Source organism: Penaeus monodon, chromosome 42 (assembly GCF_015228065.2).
Source record: "Penaeus monodon isolate SGIC_2016 chromosome 42, NSTDA_Pmon_1, whole genome shotgun sequence".
NCBI lineage: Eukaryota > Metazoa > Arthropoda > Malacostraca > Decapoda > Penaeidae > Penaeus > Penaeus monodon.
Window position 1 is genome coordinate 24,646,066 of NC_051427.1, and position 20,000 is coordinate 24,666,065.

Consider the following 20,000-nt stretch of genomic DNA (forward strand, 5'->3'; position numbering starts at 1 on the left):
GCGACCCTCTCATTTTGTTGTTGTTGTTGTTTTTTTGTTTTTTCTTGTGAAAATGGAAATGGGAAATTAAGAGGCGATGGACACGCATCTCAGATGCAAACGTTCGCACGCACACGTACGCACGTGCATACGTACACGCACACGTACACGCAGACACACACGTACACACACACGCAGGCACACACACACACACACACACACACACACACACACACACACACACACACACACAATCACGGTCAGTACACCAACAATTTTGACATCGTTTTAATGATAACAGCTTTCGCAATCTAATGATATCTAACGTCCAGTCACTTAATTAATGATATGGATATAAAACCAGTGATACTATTGCCAGTAATGAAAAGTGTCACACCATTCCTTGTCCAATAATATTAATCTTCCATCCTTCTCTCTTTTCCCCTTTCTCTTTCTTTTCTGTCTTCTTTTTCCTTTCGTCAATCCCACCTTACCCTTCTCCTTTCCTGTCTCTCCTATTTCTCCTTTTTCCTTCGATCTTTTCCTTATTTCTGCCTCTTTTCCCTCCCCCTTTCCTCTTCTCTTCCTCTCCTCTGTTCCTTCTACTCTTCGTTTGCTTTTTATTTCCCTTTCTCTTCCTCTCTACTTCTTCACCCTACCCATTCCCCTCTCCCCTCTTCCCTCTCCTCTTCCTCCCTTCTCCCTTCTCCTTTCCTCTCCTCTCCTCTCCTCCTCCCTTCCTCCCATTCCCCCTCTCCTCCCTTCTTCCCCCCTTCCCCTCTCCCTCTCTTTCCTCCCTCCCCTTCTCCCCTTCCCCCTCTCCTACCTTCTCCCCCCCTTCCCCTCTCCCCTCTCTTTCCTCCCTTCCCCTTCTCCCCCTTCCCCCTCTCCTACCCTTCTCTCCCCCTTCCCCTCTCCCCTCTCTTTCCTCCCTGTCCCCTTCTGCCCCTTCCCCTCCTCTCCCACAGCCCGGGTGGCGTCAGGGCCAGGTGGACAGCTACATGCACGACGAGCGAGTGGAGATCCCGGCCACCGTGCCCATCGTGGTGGGCATCGTCCTGGCCGTGATGGTCGTCGTCGTGATCGTGGCTTACTTCGTCGGCCGCGCCAGACAGAAGAAGAAGGCGAAGAAGAACAAGGCCCCCGCCCAGACGCCAGGCGAGAACATCGAACTGGGTCAGCAGAAGACCGAGTTGTAGGCTGGTGCGGGGAAAGGGGAGAGGGGAAAAAGAAATAGAGAAAGAGAGAGAAAAGAAAAGAAAAGTTTCGGTCTTAACTTAACAGAGAAAGAGAGAGATAGAAACTTTCTTCGTTTTATTATTGTCTCTCTCGTAGACAAAGAAAGAAAAGGAAGAAAGAGAAAAAGAAAAAGAAAGAAACTTTCTTCGTTTTATTTTCGTCTCTCTTGTAGAAAAGAAGGTTTCCGTTTTCTCTAATTTGGTTTTTATTTTTTTTGAAGGGTAACTAAGTTATTATTTCATCCCTTTTGTTTTATTATTATGTGAGTTCTTATTTCTTCTAAATTAAGCATTCACGTTATCATCTCTTTATGGAATTATTTTATAGATTTTGTTTACTTGTATTTATCTTTTACTGACTCTCTCGTTTCAATTTATTTTCAATTATTGGCATTTTTATCAACATAAAATTCATTTATAATAGGACAGTGGTATATATATATATACATCATTAGTCTCTTCTCTTAGATTCGACATTTAGAAAAAGAAATTAGTAATAATTTTATAAGGAAAATATAATCAGAAAGATATGTAAATATTTCTATAGTGTGTGTTCAGAAGACAGGAAGTGAACACTATTATAAAAGACTATTTAATTGCCTTTGTAAAATAATAACTGGTATTTTCTGCAACTGTGTATTGTATTTCCCCGTATGTGTGCAATAAGTTTGTTTGGTGATGTTCAGATTTTAAGACAAGTAGACTTTGATAGTTTAGTATAATGATAATGATGATGCTGTTGGTAACGATAATGAAAAAAAAATGGAATAATGATAATATTGATGACGGCAATGATAACGAGGATAATGGTAATAATAGTGAAATAATAATAATAATTACTGTTATTACAACTACTGCTAGTTATGATAATGATACTACTAATACTATTACTACAAATAATAATAATAATACACAGCGTGAGCAAAATACTGATTATTTTTTATCATTGTTTAGTTGTTGTAGTTTCAGATTTTTATATCACGTTTTGCTGTTGCTGTTATTAACAATACAATTGTTATTGCTGTTATTATTATGATTTTATCAGTATCGAGGATGATGATTATCATCATTATTATCAATGTTATTATTATTATTATTATTAAAATCAAAATTATTATTATTATTAAAATCATAATTATTATTATTATCAAAATCATAATAATTATTATTATTATATAATTATTATTATCATTATTATTGTCATTATAATAATAATAATAATAATAAAATTAATAATAATAATAATTGTTATTATTATTATTACTACTACTACTACTACTACTACTACTACTACTACTACTACTACTACTACTACTACTACTACTACTACTACTACTACTACTGTCGCTGTCATTGTTGTTATAGCTATTACTCCTGCCACAATTTTTGTTATTATTATTATTATTTCGGTTGACCGGTTGTTTGCAGTGCTAACAGAGGATCTAACTGTTAATAATATGTACTGATAACTTTGCCATTTCTTGTAATAAAGTTTTATTCCTAAAAACTCTCCTTTTTTTCCTTACTTCTGTGAACTCCACAAAACGGTCTCTTCTTCACTGCCCTTGATGTGTGGCAAGGGGTATCGTCCTTACCATACGGAAACGGGAGTGCTAAATGTTTGTTTGTTGATTCCGGGGTACAGCACACCTTTGCTTCGCTTCTACCCCAACCGCTTCGGACTAATATAGTGAACTGTCGAGATACTGACGTATTTCAGGACTTTAGGCACCTTTTCCTTAGGTTCCTTAGCTGTTACCCAGGTCTCCTCGTCCAATTGACTCCTCCTCCAGGCCTCACTTCATCTCAACATGAAAAACAAAGGCATGCAAATCGCAATTTTTTCTCGCTCAATCAGACTGCATGCATATGGCGAGAAGTGCCTATTACTCAATTTTCCCCGAGCCTCTATTTGTTCTCGAGAACCAGTATAGATCAAAATCGTCAAATTAAATTAGGATAAAACAAAACCCTACCCCTATTCAAGCACAGACAATACTCGTACTCCTATACACACAAAATAACACATATAAGTATACACGTAGATAATCCTCACAAACTTTAAGATCTGAAATGCAAAGAAAATGTATCAGGGAAAGTTCCTGATTAATAACATTAAAAATGCAATACTGGGGTGGAATGCAAGTTGTTCCAGGCAGACAAAGTCTTACTTTACACGGCCCTGTATAATAGAATTTCAGAACTTAAAATTATTTGAATGTATATTTCACCCACACACAATACTGGAATTAAGATATGCATATGCATATAGGTATACTGTACGCGTGTGTATATATACACATATGTGTGTGTGTGTGTGTGCGTGGTGTTGTGCGTGTATGTGTGTGTGAAATATATATAACATATAGATATGTTGTTTTTGTGTGTGTATATATATACACAGCCACACACACACACACATACACACACACACACACACACACACACACACACACACACACACACACACACACACACACACACACACACACACACACACATATTATATATATATATATATATATATACATATATATTAATATATATACACAAATATATATATATATTTTATATATATATATATATTTATATATATATATATATATATATATATATATATATATATATATATATATATTTGTGTATAGATAAATATACATTTACATATATACCTACACACATACATATAGGCCTACATGTATACATAATTACTTGTGTGTGTGTGCGGGCGCGCGTTGCCTAACAATAGCTTCTAAACGTGTTAATGCAATCGTTAATACACATATAATTACATGAACACGTTACTGAACAAGTGAATCTGTCCTCAACGAACTCAACCTTGCGTTTCCAAGTACCATTATTCAGACCCTAATAACAAGAATCCGTTTCCACCACCTATTTAACAACTGCTTTACAAATTCCTCCATAAAAAAAATATCGACATCAGTATGATTTTCGTCCATAACAATACCATTAAAGAGTGGGTGAGTCTTCGTCCTTAGAAGACAAAAAAAAAAAGATATATATATGTATATATATGAATAAAAATAAATAAATCATATCCGTAATTGGCAACTCACGCCCTATCCGAATCCCAAGGTCATTTTCTTCGAGACACTTCAAGTGTTCGGATGTAACGGTAAGGTTTGTTTATGCATAATTCAGGGCTTTTCACCTTTACGAAGGTATTATTACGATACTATTTGCATTACTTTGTGATACTTGAACCATTTGGATAGCATATAACCTATCATTGTTTGTAGGGTTTCATAGAAGCCGATGGATAGCAGTGTAAGTGCATCAAAACAAAAATAGATTTACTGTATTTAATAACAAACCGCATCATTAACTTATCCATCATTAATTGTTAATGATGGTGTTTGTTATTAGATGTTTTCACTGTCTTTTATAAGGTAATTTCTATATTTCTTGTGCTATGATTTGACGTGCTAAAGGTGGTATCATGAATATCCTAAAGGAATGATGACACTGCAAGTTAAATCCTAAAGGTATAGTGACAAAACTGCTGAAAATAGTGTTACGATAATTTTCTTTTAGTTTTGTCCACTTTTTTATTTTGAAGTTATATATATATATATATATATATATATATATATATATATATATATATATATATATATATGTATATATACAATTTATTGTGTGTGTGTGTGTGTGTGTGTGTGTGTGTGTGTGTGTGTTTGTGTGTATGTATATACATACAGTATATGATTTTATTTATTTATTTATTTATGTATTTATTTATTTATTATTATATTGTGTATGTGTGTGTGTGATGGGCAATGTCACTGGTCCAATTTAGGTATTCAGAAAAATGAGAATATTCATAATTGAACATTGCCACAAAGTTTAGAGAGTTTGCAGACGTGACTGTAGCTTAGCAGTCGGGTTTATGACATCATAAGTCAGGGATTTGGTGAGGTCATGTTCAGTTTCGAATACAGCATTTTTTTTATTATTATTATAATTTTTTTGGCATAACGTTAACCCCAGTTTTTTTTTTTTTTTTTTTTTTTTTTTTTTTTTTTTTAATCCTTGTTAAGAAAACGTCCATTCGGCACTTACATTTGCCTGAACGCCGCTAATGGCCTTAGATGTTGACGCGGCAGAAAACTTTCAGTAAATAAATGAAGTTTGCTAGACAGTGTACAAAGGAAAATTCTTAGGGCATTGGTAAGATATAGATAAACAGCACCTAGCTTACATATAAAAATAAAATCTGCCAAGCCATTTGTGTAGAATGTTGACAACACGCCATGAGCTGTTGTTGCAGAGTGGCGCCACCAAAACTGCAATGACAGGTTGGTGCGTCCTGGGAAAATGCAGAATAAATACCAGATTATTTAACAATTTTCATATAATAACGCCCTAAGCTGTAGCCTAGGAAGTCTGACCACAAGTCCACATCCTGCAATAGCAATAACAACAACTGCAACAATAATGATGATAGTTTTAATGACAAACTAAGTGCTTCACTGGCCAGAGCTCCGTTTTACCTGAAATTTACCTCACTGTCGCAAATTAGTAAAATGACACATAATAAGCGGACTTTAAAATATTATTTGATCTAAAATTTATTACAAAACCACAAGTAAATTTAATTAAAACCACAATGTATACGGGTTCTGTTGGCCTTTGCTGGAGCGCTGAAGATGCGGAGGAAACGTATTGTCTCAGTCTTGAGTTTTAACAAGTACTGGAGAAAATCATAAATGATATAATGAAAGTAAATATTAAGAAAAAAATAAGCAAAATCTTCTAAAACGTAAAACAAATATAAAACACATTTTCTTCAATCATACCTGTCTGTTTATTTGTTTAACTCATTATTATCATCTTATTTCGTTATCGTTTCCTCTTCACCCCCCTCCCCCCATAGATATCCCAAGAAAAGATCGTTCTCGACTCTCTTTATCTCGCTCTTATCTCGCAGATAAGCATCCAATCGGGAGCATCTTCGTCTATCTCCTTCCCTCAAGTCAGTGTCGCGAGAAAAGTGTCAATGTGGAGTTTCTTGAAGGGTAACTTGGCTATTTGGGATTCGGGCAGGGAGGGTTGTGTGTGTGTGTGTGTGTGTGTGTGTGTCTGTGTCTGTGTCTGTGTCTGTGTCTGTGTCTGTGTCTGTGTCTGTGTCTGTGTCTGTGTCTGTGCCTGTGTCTGTGTGTGTGTATGAGAGAGAGGGAGTGTGTGTGTGTGTGTGTGTGTGTGTGTGTGTGTGTGGGGGAGTGGTGAGTGAGAGAGAGAGGGAGAGAGAGAGACAGACAGACAGACAGATAGACAGAGAAGAGAGAGAGAGAGAGAGAGAGAGAGAGAGAGAGAGAGAGAGAGAGAGAGAGAGAGTAGAATGGATATCTTGGGTAACCTTTTATTTCACTGTTCATTTGCTTAATAGTCCGTCATGTCAGATATATTTTGCACTGACGCATATTGCAGTAAACTGAAGTAACGCTCAATCTAGAAAATATTTTTCTTTATGTGATCATTGAGAACTGTTAATCATTTCTGTTATTTCGAAATGTACCCAAACCTTATGGAACGGAAATGGTATAGTTTAACAGGGCAAAATAAAATTGTAATATATGGCTTTATATACATTTTAGCCAAATAATTTACGAGTATAAGAAATTCCATTTAAATCAATATTTGAAAGCATAAAAGAATATTAATATTAACTACAGAATTGGCTTTACTAACACCAAGTACGACCCACAAATTATATTGCATTATTGAAATTCTATGCATGCTTATTTTTAGTAGCAGGAAACACAGTTTTTTCAACCCCCTCCAATTCCAAAGGACTTACGAACTTCAGATCTGTATGGGCAGAGCTAGCAACATTATGGGTACCCAGCTGAACAACTAACTATATGATATTATTTAAATGCTAGATCTTTATTTATACTTACGTTTAGTTGCAGGACACTGACTATGTTCACATCCTCTAATTCCAAAGGACATATGAACTTCAGATTTGTGCGGGCAGAGTTAGCAACATGACGACCCAGCTGATCAACACGAGCGAGCGCTGTGTCGACGAGGCCCTCGAAGGTTTGATAGTCGGGAACTCCGGTCTCCTGCTCCTGCCGGAACAGGTTTGTCCTATTTACGTACACACATAGATGATGTATGTGTGTGTGTGTGTGTGTGTGTGTGTGTGTGTGTGTGTGTGTGTGTGTGTGTGTGTGTGTGTGTGTGTGTGTGTGTGTGTGTGTGTGTGTGTGTGTGCGCGCGCGAGATCTTGTTCTAAGACGGCTTAGTTGCTGTTTGAGAGTATCACACAGGTAACCGGGATTAGGCATATCAAAAACTAGCGCTCTACCGAATCGGCGTAGCGTGAACGGCCCCTGTAATTGCGACGGACGGTACTGTGTGGGAAGGCGAGGATTACCGTTATGGGAGGTTTTGTTTACCAAGTGATACGGACGGCGAACTCCTTGGGTTGTAAATGATGCTGTAAACTATGCTCAAAGCTCCAATATGTACGATGGTTCATACAAAATGCGTACATGAGTGCGAAATGTATACACACCATAATAAAGTGGGACAGTGCAACATGTTAATAAAGGTTTATTCGTTTCTTCTTTATAACTGAATAAGATAATTAATACAGTATTGCTGTGCATGGCATTGATTTCCATCGTGTAGTTTTGAAAATCTATTTCACCTCCACACACAAGCTTTTTTTTCTGGTACCATCTTCCAATATGCTGTGATAGCTGTAGCTACAACCACTAAATCATCACTTCCTTCGATTGCCAATAATTCTGCAAAATGTTGATCTTCCTTTTTATAGTCGTTCACTATGAACCATAGTGCCTTCTGCACGACGTAGTTTTTTGTAGTGCGTCTATTTAACACAAGACTGCAGTAGTAGGAGATCTAGCCCTTGGTAGGTAGTGGAGGTAGTTGTAATGATTCGCAACAAGGGAGACTATAGTGTATAGTATTCTTAAGAACTTGTTTAATATCTCTGCAGGTATATCCTCAACAAAGATATATTTAAATATTTGTTGTTGTTTTTTCCAAAATATAGTTGAGCAAGAGTTATAGATAATTATCTATATAAGATCAAGAATAATTTCTGTATATAGGCAGTTTGACACCATTTCAAAAACAAACTCACATCATCCTCATCCTCATAAAGGGGTTAACGCCGACGGGGCGCATGGCCGCATCCACCCTTCGCTTCCAGCTACGAGGGTCCCTCATGGTGAGTCTCCAGGCAGGCCCTCAGCCCATCTCTAATTCCTTGCTACCCAAGCCGTGACCTCCTAGGTCGTCCCATGGGCCTCCTCCACCCAGGATTGTCTCGCAACTCCTCCACCCAGGATTGTCTTGCAAAGATACAACCTGATGGGCAAGGTCATCCACAGGGAAGCGGGCTAGGTGTCCATATAGCCTGAGTTAGCGATCCCGGATTATGCAAGTAGCAGGTCCCATACCAGGCTCACGGTGTAGCCCTCAGTTAGACACATGGTCCTGCCAACTGTACCCCATGATCCGGCAAAGAGACTTATTATTTAAAAAGCATGAGGTCGAGACTCCAAGGCACTAGATAGCGTCCACGTTTCGCTTCCATAGAGCAAAACTAGTAGTATCAATGCCTTGAAGACACATAGCTTGGTCCTTCTGCATAGGTACCGACATCTCTAAATACTCTTGTTGATCGGGTTCATGGCTCCTGCTGCCAGACCAATTCGTCTACTGACATCTTGGTCTGACAGCCCAGAGATGTAGACTATGCTACCAAGGTATGCAAAGCTCTCTGTTACTTCAGCGCCCCCACCGCAAGCATGGATCGACTGAACGGGTTCCCCTGACAGACCCCCAAAGTCCTGAATCTTGGCCTTGGTCCAAAAGACCTTTAGGCCCATGGGCTTCGCCTCATTGTTAAATGCATCAAGAGCCGAAAACCAGTGACTCCAGGGACTCAGATAGGATAGCAACATCATCGGCAAAGTCAGAGTCTGAGACCTTGATATTGCCCAATGTTGTTCCACACTGACTTTGGCTAGTAGCTCTGCCCATTACCCACCATGTAGGTATTGAAAAGTGTTGGGGGAAGGACAGCCTTGCCTCACCCCTGAATTAACAGGGAAAAGGATTGACAGACCCCACCATACTTTACAGCACATTCAGTAGTGGTATATAGGCTTGCTATTAGGCCAATAATCCGTGTCTCAGAATCTCCCATAGCGATTTTCGATGAACCAAGTCAAATGCCTTCTTGAGGCTGATGTAGACTGCAAGCAGCCCTCGACCAAGCTCACGACAGCGTTCCACAATTACTCAAAGCACTAAGGTACGGTCTATTGTGGACTTGCCAAGAGTGAATCCAGACTGCTCTGGTCTCTGATACCTTATTAGGTGTTCGCGGATCCATTTCAGAAGAAAGTGGGCGAAAACTTTACCTGGCATGCTGAGCAGTGTAATGGCATGGTAGTTGCTACAATCCCAACGATCCCCTTTCCCCTCCCAGAGAGGGATGACCATGCTCCTCAGCAGGTCAGGGGGAATGGTACTAGACTGCCAGATGGCAGTCAAGACTATATGCAGACCCTGAGCCATAGGTTCACCCCCAGCCCTTAGCAGTTCAGCAGGGATATCACATAGGCCTGCGGCTTTCTCACTCTTCAGCTTCGAAATCAGCCGAGCCATGCAACACGCTTCAGTGGTCCTCCTGAATCTCCAGCAAACACAAATCTTCAAAAATTCTATTTTCTGGAAAATAAGGGAATAGATACTACTTTTAATCCATTACATTGAGAGACCTTATGTAGACATTCATTCAAGAGGAAAATCTATTCATCTGGTGAAAGTAGTGGGATTAAACTAACTTTTTTATATGTTATATTATGATTCTACTGTATGTTCATTTGTATGTCAGCTTGTGCTGTATCTGTCTGTATTGTTCATTTAGATAATATATATCATTTAAGTGTGCCACTGATGGTCTGGTGTATATTTTTCAACATTGTCAAATTAAAATATTACTTCCCACTGCCCACAAAAATTAATGCAGATGTGGATGCTGTTTTCCTGGGGATGGTGGATATGCCCTAGACTAATTTCGAAATACCATTCTGTCCCATACAACAGTCTGTGACAAAACCAGATCGATCGTAGACGAATTTCGAGCATTAATGCAAGATAAAGTTTGAGATTTAAAGCATTTTTCTGGTTGGCAGCTAATGTTTTGGAAAATAATTCAATTTTAAGACAAATTCTGAAAATATATTAGTATACGCTTCAATCTAGCAGTAGTTGATGTAAGGAAACTGATGCACATAACTTCATTGCCTAAGTTTAACAAACTTGCTCCATTAACAACCCTTAAATAATTGCCTGGTTCCAGCTTGATAACATCCCCGTTTGTCTTCTGTTCTTGTCTGTGCATGTACGGTATGTGCATAATGTATAATGTATATTTATGGTTGTGTCTTTGACGTGTGCCTTCGTTACATTTGTTTATTTAAATCGTTTGTGTTTACATCCGTTGTTATCTTTCTCCCTCTCATTCTCTCTCGCTTGGCCTCTCTTTCATCTGCCTTCCTTCACTCTTCTCGATCTCTCTCTTTCTCCCTTCCTCCCTTCCCCCACTCCCTTTCTCCCTTCCCTCACTCCCTTCTCGTCCTCCACTCTCTTTCTCCCTTCCCCCACTCACTTTCTCCCTTCCCTCACTCCCTTCTCGTCCTCCACTCCCTCCCCTCCACTCCCTTCCTCCCTCTCCACTCCCTTCCTCCCTCTCCACTCCCTTCCTCCCTCTTCCCACTCCCTTCCTCCCTTCCCCTCCCACTCTAACCAAGTCCTCCCCCGGAACTCGCAGCGCGTGGTGGTGGAGCGCGCGTGGCTGACGGGGCGGCGCAGGGGGGTCGCCATCGTTACGGGAGGAGGGTCAGGACACGAGCCTTTCGCCGCCGGTAAGGGTGTTCCTTCGAAATAATTCTCTTTTTTTGTATAATTGTTGCTTGTTTATGCGTTTGTTTCCTTTCGCCTCCCGCAAGGGTTTTCCTTAGATTTTTTTTTTTTTTTATACATTTATTTCCTTCCTTTTCTTTCCTCCACCGGTAAGGGCGTTTCTTCATTTTTTTGTTGTTGTTGCTTGTTTATTCGTGTATTTCCTTTCGCCGCCGGAAAGGGCGTTTCTTCGGAATAATCTCACTTTTTTGTTATTGTTTATTTATTTGTTTATTTGCTTCTGCTTTAAAAATCAAGACTGAGAGATACGTGAGAGGTTGGTTCATGGTTAGTTGAATGCATTATGGTCGAGTGATATATTCCGGTTCAGAGTAATAATCATAACCAAGCGTTATTGACAAACTGACAAGCTACAAACAACTTGACAATCATTAAAACGTTATCATTTCAACCTGTCATCAGCCAGCACCAACTTACCATGTGTGTCTTCGTCTCAGTGAAAAGAAAACCTGAGTATGGTAGAGTACCGTCTCTCTCTCACTATGTGTGTGTGTGTGTGTGTGTGTGTGTGTGTGTGTGTGTGTGTATGTAGTATATAATATATATATATTATCGATATTATATATTATATATATATTTTATATATATATTAGTAGTTGTGCATATTTGGATGGTGTGTGTGTGTGTGTGTGTGTGTGTACATATATACACACGTGCTCAACTTGTATTTATTCACTTATTAACGAATTTCCTGTTTTCCCCCGCTTCTCCTCCATCCTCCTTCCTCCATCCTCCTTCCCCTTCCCCCATCCACCCCAACCCCCTCCTCCCCCTCCCCCATCCACCCACCTCCTCCCACCCCCCCCCTCCCCCCCCCCCTCCTCCCCCTCCCCCATCCACCCCCTCCCCCCTCCCGCCCCGTACCTTCCAGGCTACGTGGGGGAAGGCCTGCTGGCGGCGGCCGTGGCGGGGCCCGTCTTCACCTCCCCGCCCCCCGCCTCCGTCGCCGCGGCCATCACGGCGGTGGGGAAGGATAATCCAGGTAGGATACGGTTGGGTGATCTAGGTGGGATAATTTTGGGTAATCTAGGTGGGTTGGGTAATCTAGGTGGGATAATTTTGGGTAATCTAGGTGGGTTGGGTAATCTAGGTGGGATAATTTTGGGTAATCTAGGTAGGATAAGGTTGGGTAATCTCGGTAGGATAATTCAGGTAAGATGGTTAATCTAGGTGGGACAAGGTGGGTAAACAGGGTAAGGCAATCCAGGAGGTTGCGTGATGATTCAAGTAGATTGGATAATCCAGGCGGGATAAAATTGGATAATCTGGGTCGGCCTGTGGTTGTATAATCCAAGTAGGGTGTTGGTTGGGTAATCCAGGTAAGATGACGGTTGGATAATGAATTAGAGTGATGGATAACCTAAAAAAAAAAGTAGGCTAGTGGTTGGATAATCTAGGCAAGGCTGCGATAGATAATCCAGATGAGATGACTGGATAATTGAGGCAGGTTGGGGTTGGATAATGCAATGAAGACACGTATCTGTTTGTTGTTCCTGGGATAGGCCTACTCTTAACAAAAAAAAAAAGAAAAAAAGAAAAAAGAAAGTCACTTTTTTTTCGAAATTATGTAAGAAGGTTGTGATTGATTTGCTTGTTTGCTGTTTTATTTGTTCTTACTCGGTGGGTAATATATTTGTGTGTGTTTGTGTTTATTTCATATTTATTTAGTTTCTTCTGGAGCGTACGAATATATATATATATATATATATATATATATATATATATATATATATATATATATATATATATATATACATATATATTTTTTTTTTCTTTTCTTTCTTTCTTTCTTTCTTTCTTCTTCTTCTTCTTCTTTCTCTCTTCTCTTTTCTTTTCTTTTCTCTTTTCTTTTCTCCTTTCTTCTTCTTCTTCTTCTTCTTCTTCTTCTTTTTTGCTTTTTCTTTCCTCTTCTTTCTATTTCTCTCTTTCTTCTTTCTCTTTCATTCTTCTTCTTTCTCTTTTATTCTTTCTTTCTTTGCTTTCATGTATAAACAATCAGACTTTTTTTTTTTCTTTTTTTCTGTCCCTTTTTTTTTTTACTATATTTTCTTTTTTATAAATTATCCCGACTTCCTTTGTTCCCCCAATTCGTCTTCCACTTCTCTCTCTTCCTCCTGTTCTTTGCCTCCTCCTCTTGTTTCTTCTACATTTCCTTCTGTTCTTCCTGCTCCCTCCTCCTCCTCCTTCTCTTTCTCCTTCTCTTCCTCTTCTTCTTCCTCTACTTCTGCTCTTTCTTATTGTCTGTCCTTCCTCTTCTGTTTCATTTTTCCTTCTCTTCCTCTTTTTCTCTCAGTCTCTTCCGCCTCTTCCTTCCACTCCCCCTCCCTCTTCTCCCACCATCTCCACCACTATTTTCACCCCCTCCCCCTCCTCCACTTTTACCATCTCCCGCACTTCCACCACCTCCACACCACTACCTCCACCATCTCCACCACCACTTCCTCCACGTCCACCACCACCTCCACTTTCACCCTCTCTCTCACCATCACCTCCACTCCAACCCCCACCACCACCACCTCCACTCCAACCCCCACCACCACTAACTCCACCACCACTTCCTCCACCACCACCTCCACCACCACCACCACCACCACCACCACCACCTCCACCACCACTTTCACCCCCCTACGCCCTCCCTCCTCCCTCCCTCCCCCAGATGGCGTGTTGGTGGTGGTCTTCAACTACACCGGAGATCGAGTCAATTTTGGGCTGGCGGTGGAGCGCTGTCGAGCCGCCGGTATGAAGGTGAGGAAGAATGTTTGTGGGGGTGTGGGGGTGGGGGAGGGGGTGTGGTGTGTGGGGGAGGAGTGAGTGGGGGGGTGTGGGAGGGGAGAAGGGTGTGTGTGTGGTGTAGGGGGGGGTGAGTGGGGTGTGTGGGGTGAGGGGGGGAGAAGGGAGTATGTGTGTGTGTGAGGGGGGGGGAGAGAGGGGTGTGTGTGTGTGGTGTAGGGGGGAGAGAGGGGTGTGTGTGTGGTGTAGGGGGGAGAGAGGGGTGAGTGTGTGGGGGTGGAGAGGGGGGAGAGGAGTGTGTGTGGTGGAGGGGAGGGAGAAGGGTGTGTGTGTGGTGTAGGAGGGGGAGAGGGGGGAGTGTGTGTGGTGTAGGGGGGAGACGGGTGTGTGTGTGTGGATGCCGATGATATCTATATATCTAATCTATCTATCATTCATTATAGTTGTGAATCTACGTACCCCTTTATATATTTATCTCGATCTGTCTTCCCAGTCAGTCAACCCATCCCTCTCTATTCATCTCCTCCTCCACCCATCTATCGCTCGCTCTATCCATCTATCTCCCTCTATCTAAAGCGATTTCCTCTCCTCTCTTTCAGGTCGGGATGTATGTTAGCGGCGACGACTCCGCCCTCGCCCGGGTCTCTGGCACCGCCGGCAGGAGGGGCCTCTGTGGCACTATGTTTGTGCTGAAGGTAGAGAGAGGGAGGGAAGGAGGGAGAGAGAAGGAAGGGAGGGAAGGGGAAAGGAGAGGAGAGGAGGGAAGGGAAAGAAGGAGGGAGGGAGGGAAGGGAGGGAGAGAGAGAAGGGAGGGAGGGAAAGGAGAGGAGGGAGGGAGGGAAAGGAGAGGAGGGAGGGGGGGATAGGAGAGGAGGGAGGGAAGGGGAAAAAGGGAGGGAGGGAGGGAGGGAAAGGAGAGGAAGGGAGGGGGGATAGGAGAGAGGGAGGGAAGGGAGGAGGAGGGAGGGAAAGGGAAGGGGAAAGGAGAGAAGGTAGCGAGGGAGGGAAGGAGGGGCCTCTGTGGCACTATGTTTGTGCTGAAGGTAAGAGAGAGGGAGGGAAGGGGAGAGGAAAGGAGAGGAGGGAGGGAGGGAAAGGGAGAGGAGGAGAGAGGGAAAGGAAAGGGAGAGGGAAAGAGGAAGAGGAGGGAGGGAGGGAGGGAAGGGAGAAGGAGAGGAGGGAGAGAGGGAAAGAGGAAGAGGAGGGAGGGAGGAGAGGAGAAGAGGTAGCGAGGGAGGGAAGGAGGGTTCTGTGCGGCACTGTATTTGTGCTGAAGGTGAGAGAAGGAGGTGAGAGAAAAAGGAGTAGATTAGGGAGGGAGGGAAGGAAGAGAGAGGGAGGGAGATAAGGGGGAGAGAGGGCGGGAGGGAAGGAGAGAGGAGAACGGAAATGGAGGGAGAGAAGGTGGTGGGGTGAGAGGGAGGGGGGGGGGAGGCGAGAAAAGGAAGGAGAGAGGCAGGCCACAGCTTCACATAAATAGACGATACAGGTGGATGAGTACAAAAACTTAAAAAAAGGAGAGCAGGCAGCAGAAGTTAGGTTATTAACCGAGGTCACTGGTATTCTGGTATGCATATTATCAACGACCTTTTGAATGATAATGACGAATGATAATAATGATTTTCCAAATGATAATTACAGTGATGTTATTGCCATCAAACATAGAAGAACGGTGAAATATAATGATTAGTTTCTCATACCATGTTCTTGAAAAATGATATTTGTAATGAAACGGTAACACCAAATGATAAGGACATAAGATATAATAATAATCAAATAATGATAATAAAATAATAAAAAAATATAATGATAACAAGTTTAATCGATCTCAGAAGAGCAATAGTAACATTAACATCAATCAATAGAAAACAATGAAAAACAATCATAAGCCTAATCAAGGAGAGAAAAATATACAGTAACGATAAAACCCAGACGGTAAATAGAGATTCCCGTCTTCTTCGCCGTCAGATCGTGGGCGCCATGGTCCAGGCGGGTGCCACGCTGGAACAAGCCCTGGAGGCATGCCACAAGCTCGGTAGTGCCGTGGGAACTATAGGCTTTGCTGCCAGCGCGTGCCAGATGCCGGGCGCACCCAAGCCCCTCTTCACAGTGCCCCAAGGCATGCTGGAGCTCGGCCTCGGGGTACATGGCGAGAAAGGGGCAGCCACTATCAAGGTAAGGTGCTTGAAAACATTCGCACAGCCAAGGTATTTAGTATAACCCTTTCACTTTCTTGCCCAGCTACTACTTGTCTCTTTTAACCAGTCACTGCATGGCTTGATTTTTGATGTTAGGTCTTTGACCCAATGAGCAAGACTCCAATGCCATGCTCACTGTAATAAAAGTTTATCTATTTTTTTACACATAGATGGCTCTACAAGTGCTTAGTCACCGAGGAGTCAGCTATTAGTCTTACCTGTCTTAACTGTTTACCCTTTTCCTTCATTTTTTGAAAGCTTCATTTCTATTATTTCATCGTCTTTGATGTTATTAATATTTCAATAACAATTTAATAATCATAATATCAATAAGAATGATAACAATGTCAATATTAATAGGATTAGAAAGAAAAACAATTGATAAGACTCCTTGGTGGCTGAGCACACGTGTAGCCATCTGTGAAACTCTCTAAAATCTAAAGGTGACACTGGGTTAAATACTTTCACCTCAGTCATTATATTTTTCAGCCAGTTATTATTTTCCTCTGTTAGCTAATCCTTGTTCGTTTCTTTCTTTTAGCCATTGTCCTCGTTTCATCCCAGGGGCTACCCAGTAACTCACATGTGCATTCATGTTCCTCCTGTCTAAGCCAATCACTCTCTTAGTACCAGTACAGCCCTCTTTGAACCAGTGGTGCTGTTCCGCCCTCTTCCAAGCAGTGATGCTTCTTGTAACTAATCACTACATTTTTCCTTTTAACCAATCAATTTCCATTCGCTCACCCTTTAGGCAGGAACAGCATCTGAAGTGATGAAAACACTCTTGGACAACCTGACGAGGGAGGATTCGGAGACACGTCTTGATCTGCAGAAGGGAGATGATGTGGCAGTCATCGTGAATAACCTCGGGTGCACTTCGGAACTTGAAATGGGCATCCTGAGGAGGGAAGTTGTGATGCAGCTTAGTAAGGGATCTGAAATTATTTCGTTATTGTCCAAATCTCTTGCTTGTTACCTCTCTCTCTCTCTCTCTCTTTCTCTCTCTCTCCTACAACAAAGACCAGCCTTCCCATGCCTTAGCACATATACATTATGATGTCATGGTCAGTCATTGTCACTCTCTTAGAAATGCACTGTACTTTTAATGTATTCCTGTATTTGAATTTATATCAAATTCCAAAGTACATAATTATCAAATGTACATTCCTTAAATAAGTTAGATATGTTGCGCATGGGGAGCGATCTATCGGCAAATATGACAGTTCTGTTGTCACAGTAATCATTGCTCCTTTCAGAGGTAAAGTTTGTTTCCAAATTCATTACTAATATTCCAGTGAAAACAATCTCTTAGTGAAATTGTCATATCTCAGGGGCAACATTAAATTCAGTGATGCAAAATAACCATGTTCAAGATAAAGAAATTTGTCAGAGGTTTGTCACTTCCCACTTCCATCCATCCTTGTAGTAGAATTCATCCCACTGCTGCCACCAATTTTCTGGTTAAAAACTGGTTTCCTTAATCAATCTCGGCCGTAGCAGATACATGGAGGGAAGTGTAAATGAAACTGGGATATGAAGTAAATAGGTTGTGTGTTAGTAGAGATCTTGGGAGACAAATAGATGAGCAGGCCAATAAAGAGGTCTTAGTCAAGGTCACTAGACCAGTAGTCTCACTCGAGAATTTTCTCCAGGAATGAGTCGATGTTCAGGGCTGGAAAAAAATGGGAGTTGTAATGTTGATCCTGGCAGAAGATGTCAGGCAGAGCAAACTCTCTTGGACCTTCTACCTCCAACTTTTCCCCTCTCCTCATCCTCTCCAAAGTTCTGGAAAATTATGATTATTATAATTGTCATTCTTATATATTTATGGATGGCATTGTTTCCAGTAATAGATTGATAGTCATTTTGTTAACTATGATGTGATACTTGCCATGGTAATAATCCTGATATTTGCTCAAAAAGATCAGCATGTTTCTGATAATCATACTTTCACTTACCTCTTTCCCCCTTACCTCCTCTACGTTTTCCCAACTCTTGCTACTACTTCCTCCATCTTGTCATTTCCTCCATCTCTCTTGTTGTCACCCCTATCATAACTTTACTTACATTTTATCCTTACCTCATCTCCAACACTCCCTGTCTCTTCCGCACCCACAGAACAGCATGGCATAAACCCCATCCGTGTGTACCAAGGATCACTCATGACAAGCCTGGACATGAAGGGCGTACACATATCTGTCTTGAGGATCCTGGATCCCTCGTGGGTGACCCTCCTTGATGCCCCAACTTCCGCACTGGCCTGGCCGACACCCATAATTCATAAGGGTGGCAAGGATGAGGCATTTAGTGTGCCTGAGTACGATCTCAACCTGTCTGCTCGAGAAGCACTGGTGGGTCATATTTATTCTTATCAGTACTGTTGCTGATTTTGCCAGTATCATGATTAGTAAAAGTATTGTTATTAGTAATATCGATATTTATGTTAAGGATTTATTTACTTTTATTCTGTTATTAGTATAATTTTTTATTCTATTATTTTTGATGAGTGTAGAAGTGAGTGTTAGTTTGGTGTTTGTGAGGTTGCATAATTATTCACTTGTTACTATTCTTTCCATCCCCAGGGTAGCAGCTACACTCTGAATGACCCTGCCCATGCACAAGCACTAAGGGCATGTCTGGAATCACTCGTGGCAAAGGTCCCTCAACACGAGGAGCTTCTTAACACCCTCGACTCAGGTTGCGGCGATGGTGACTGTGGTACCACCTTGCTTCTTGGGATCCGAGGTCAGTCCTAGCTTGTCATTGGTTACAGAGTATAGGATAGCTAGGGAACAGAGGGGTATGATTGGTTAGTTTTGAAGAGGCATCCCATTGGCCATAGTGTTTCCAAAGAAGGCAGCGAGTGCTCCTGACTGGTTGCCTTTTTTGAAGATCCTCTTAATTCACCACAAGGGCCTGGGGAGACCTGGATGGTTCTGCTTGGTCATAGAAGTTATGGAAACCTCCTCATTGGGCTTAGGTGTTCTGGGAGTGACTGTGGCTGATTTATCTTAAGGAAGCGTCCCATTGGTTTATAGAGGTTCTAGAGGATGCAGTTGCTGTTTCTCACTGGCAGAGGGAGAATATGCTTTAGGCAGACCGATTAATGTGATAGTATTTTTGAGGGACACGTAAATGTGACGGATTATAAGAATTACTTGGAAGAACTTTCGTAAGTAAAAGATATATGTAAGAGGATTTTTTTAAAAAGAATTAGATAGGTTGGAAAGAATTTTGAGATTTCATTTGTTGGACCTTTTTTTAAAGAATCTCATTTGTTAGAATGACACTAAAAGGACATTTTTTTGTAAATAATTATGATCGTTTGTAAGTGATCTGATCTGATTAGTTTCCAATTGGTTTAAATTATCCAAACCAGTGGTTCTCAACCTTTGTAATAAATGTTTATTATCATTATGTATTATTATTATTATTATTATTATTATTATTATCTTCATTGGTGTTATGTCAGCTATTTACCAAGGTGTTTATTTTGTTTTGTCATGGTATTTTCAGGTTACTTGAGAAAATGCTTCAAATTCACATTTGTGCTTGACAAAAACAAACGTGTATCTACCAATATACGTGTACGAACATATATATGCACAATAGATATGCAGAGACATAGATATAGATACATATATATGTTAATATATATGTATCTGCCTTTAAAAGTAGATTTAGGTTAAATACACACTGGATTTAAGGGGGGGGGGGTATATTTAGAGTATATTTAGGCTCAAAAATAGATTTAGGCTTTATAAAATATTAGATTTAAGCTTTAAAATAACTGATTTAGATTTAAGCTCTGAAAAAAAGATAAAAAAGAAATCAACAATCCTTTTCCTACCTCTCT

General features: G+C 41.0%; 2 protein-coding genes across 5 annotated transcripts in view; both read left to right on the forward strand.

The window, feature by feature from the left end:
• Window positions 1–1,980, forward strand: part of LOC119599219 (angiotensin-converting enzyme-like) — a 28,483-nt gene extending 26,503 nt beyond the window's left edge. Inside the window, exon 26 of the mRNA XM_037948960.1 lies at window positions 948–1,980. Within this exon, the coding sequence (XP_037804888.1) occupies window positions 948–1,178 (231 nt within the window). The 3' untranslated portion in view covers window positions 1,179–1,980. The remainder of the gene's footprint in view (window positions 1–947) is intronic.
• Window positions 1,981–4,325: 2,345 nt separating this feature from the next.
• Window positions 4,326–20,000, forward strand: part of LOC119599458 (triokinase/FMN cyclase-like) — a 28,915-nt gene continuing 13,240 nt past the window's right edge. For 2 of the 4 annotated variants that reach the window (XM_037949244.1, XM_037949247.1), the window contains exons 1-10: window positions 4,352–4,402; window positions 7,208–7,330; window positions 11,065–11,158; window positions 12,088–12,198; window positions 13,873–13,961; window positions 14,546–14,641; window positions 15,915–16,121; window positions 16,896–17,070; window positions 18,263–18,495; window positions 18,727–18,889. In XM_037949244.1, the coding sequence (XP_037805172.1) occupies window positions 4,370–4,402; window positions 7,208–7,330; window positions 11,065–11,158; window positions 12,088–12,198; window positions 13,873–13,961; window positions 14,546–14,641; window positions 15,915–16,121; window positions 16,896–17,070; window positions 18,263–18,495; window positions 18,727–18,889 (1,324 nt within the window). In that variant the 5' untranslated portion in view covers window positions 4,352–4,369. Of the gene's footprint in view, window positions 4,403–6,171; window positions 6,260–7,207; window positions 7,331–11,064; window positions 11,159–12,087; window positions 12,199–13,872; window positions 13,962–14,545; window positions 14,642–15,914; window positions 16,122–16,895; window positions 17,071–18,262; window positions 18,496–18,726; window positions 18,890–20,000 lie in introns of all 4 variants that reach the window. The other 2 variants (XM_037949245.1, XM_037949246.1) reach the window with 2 other exon arrangements.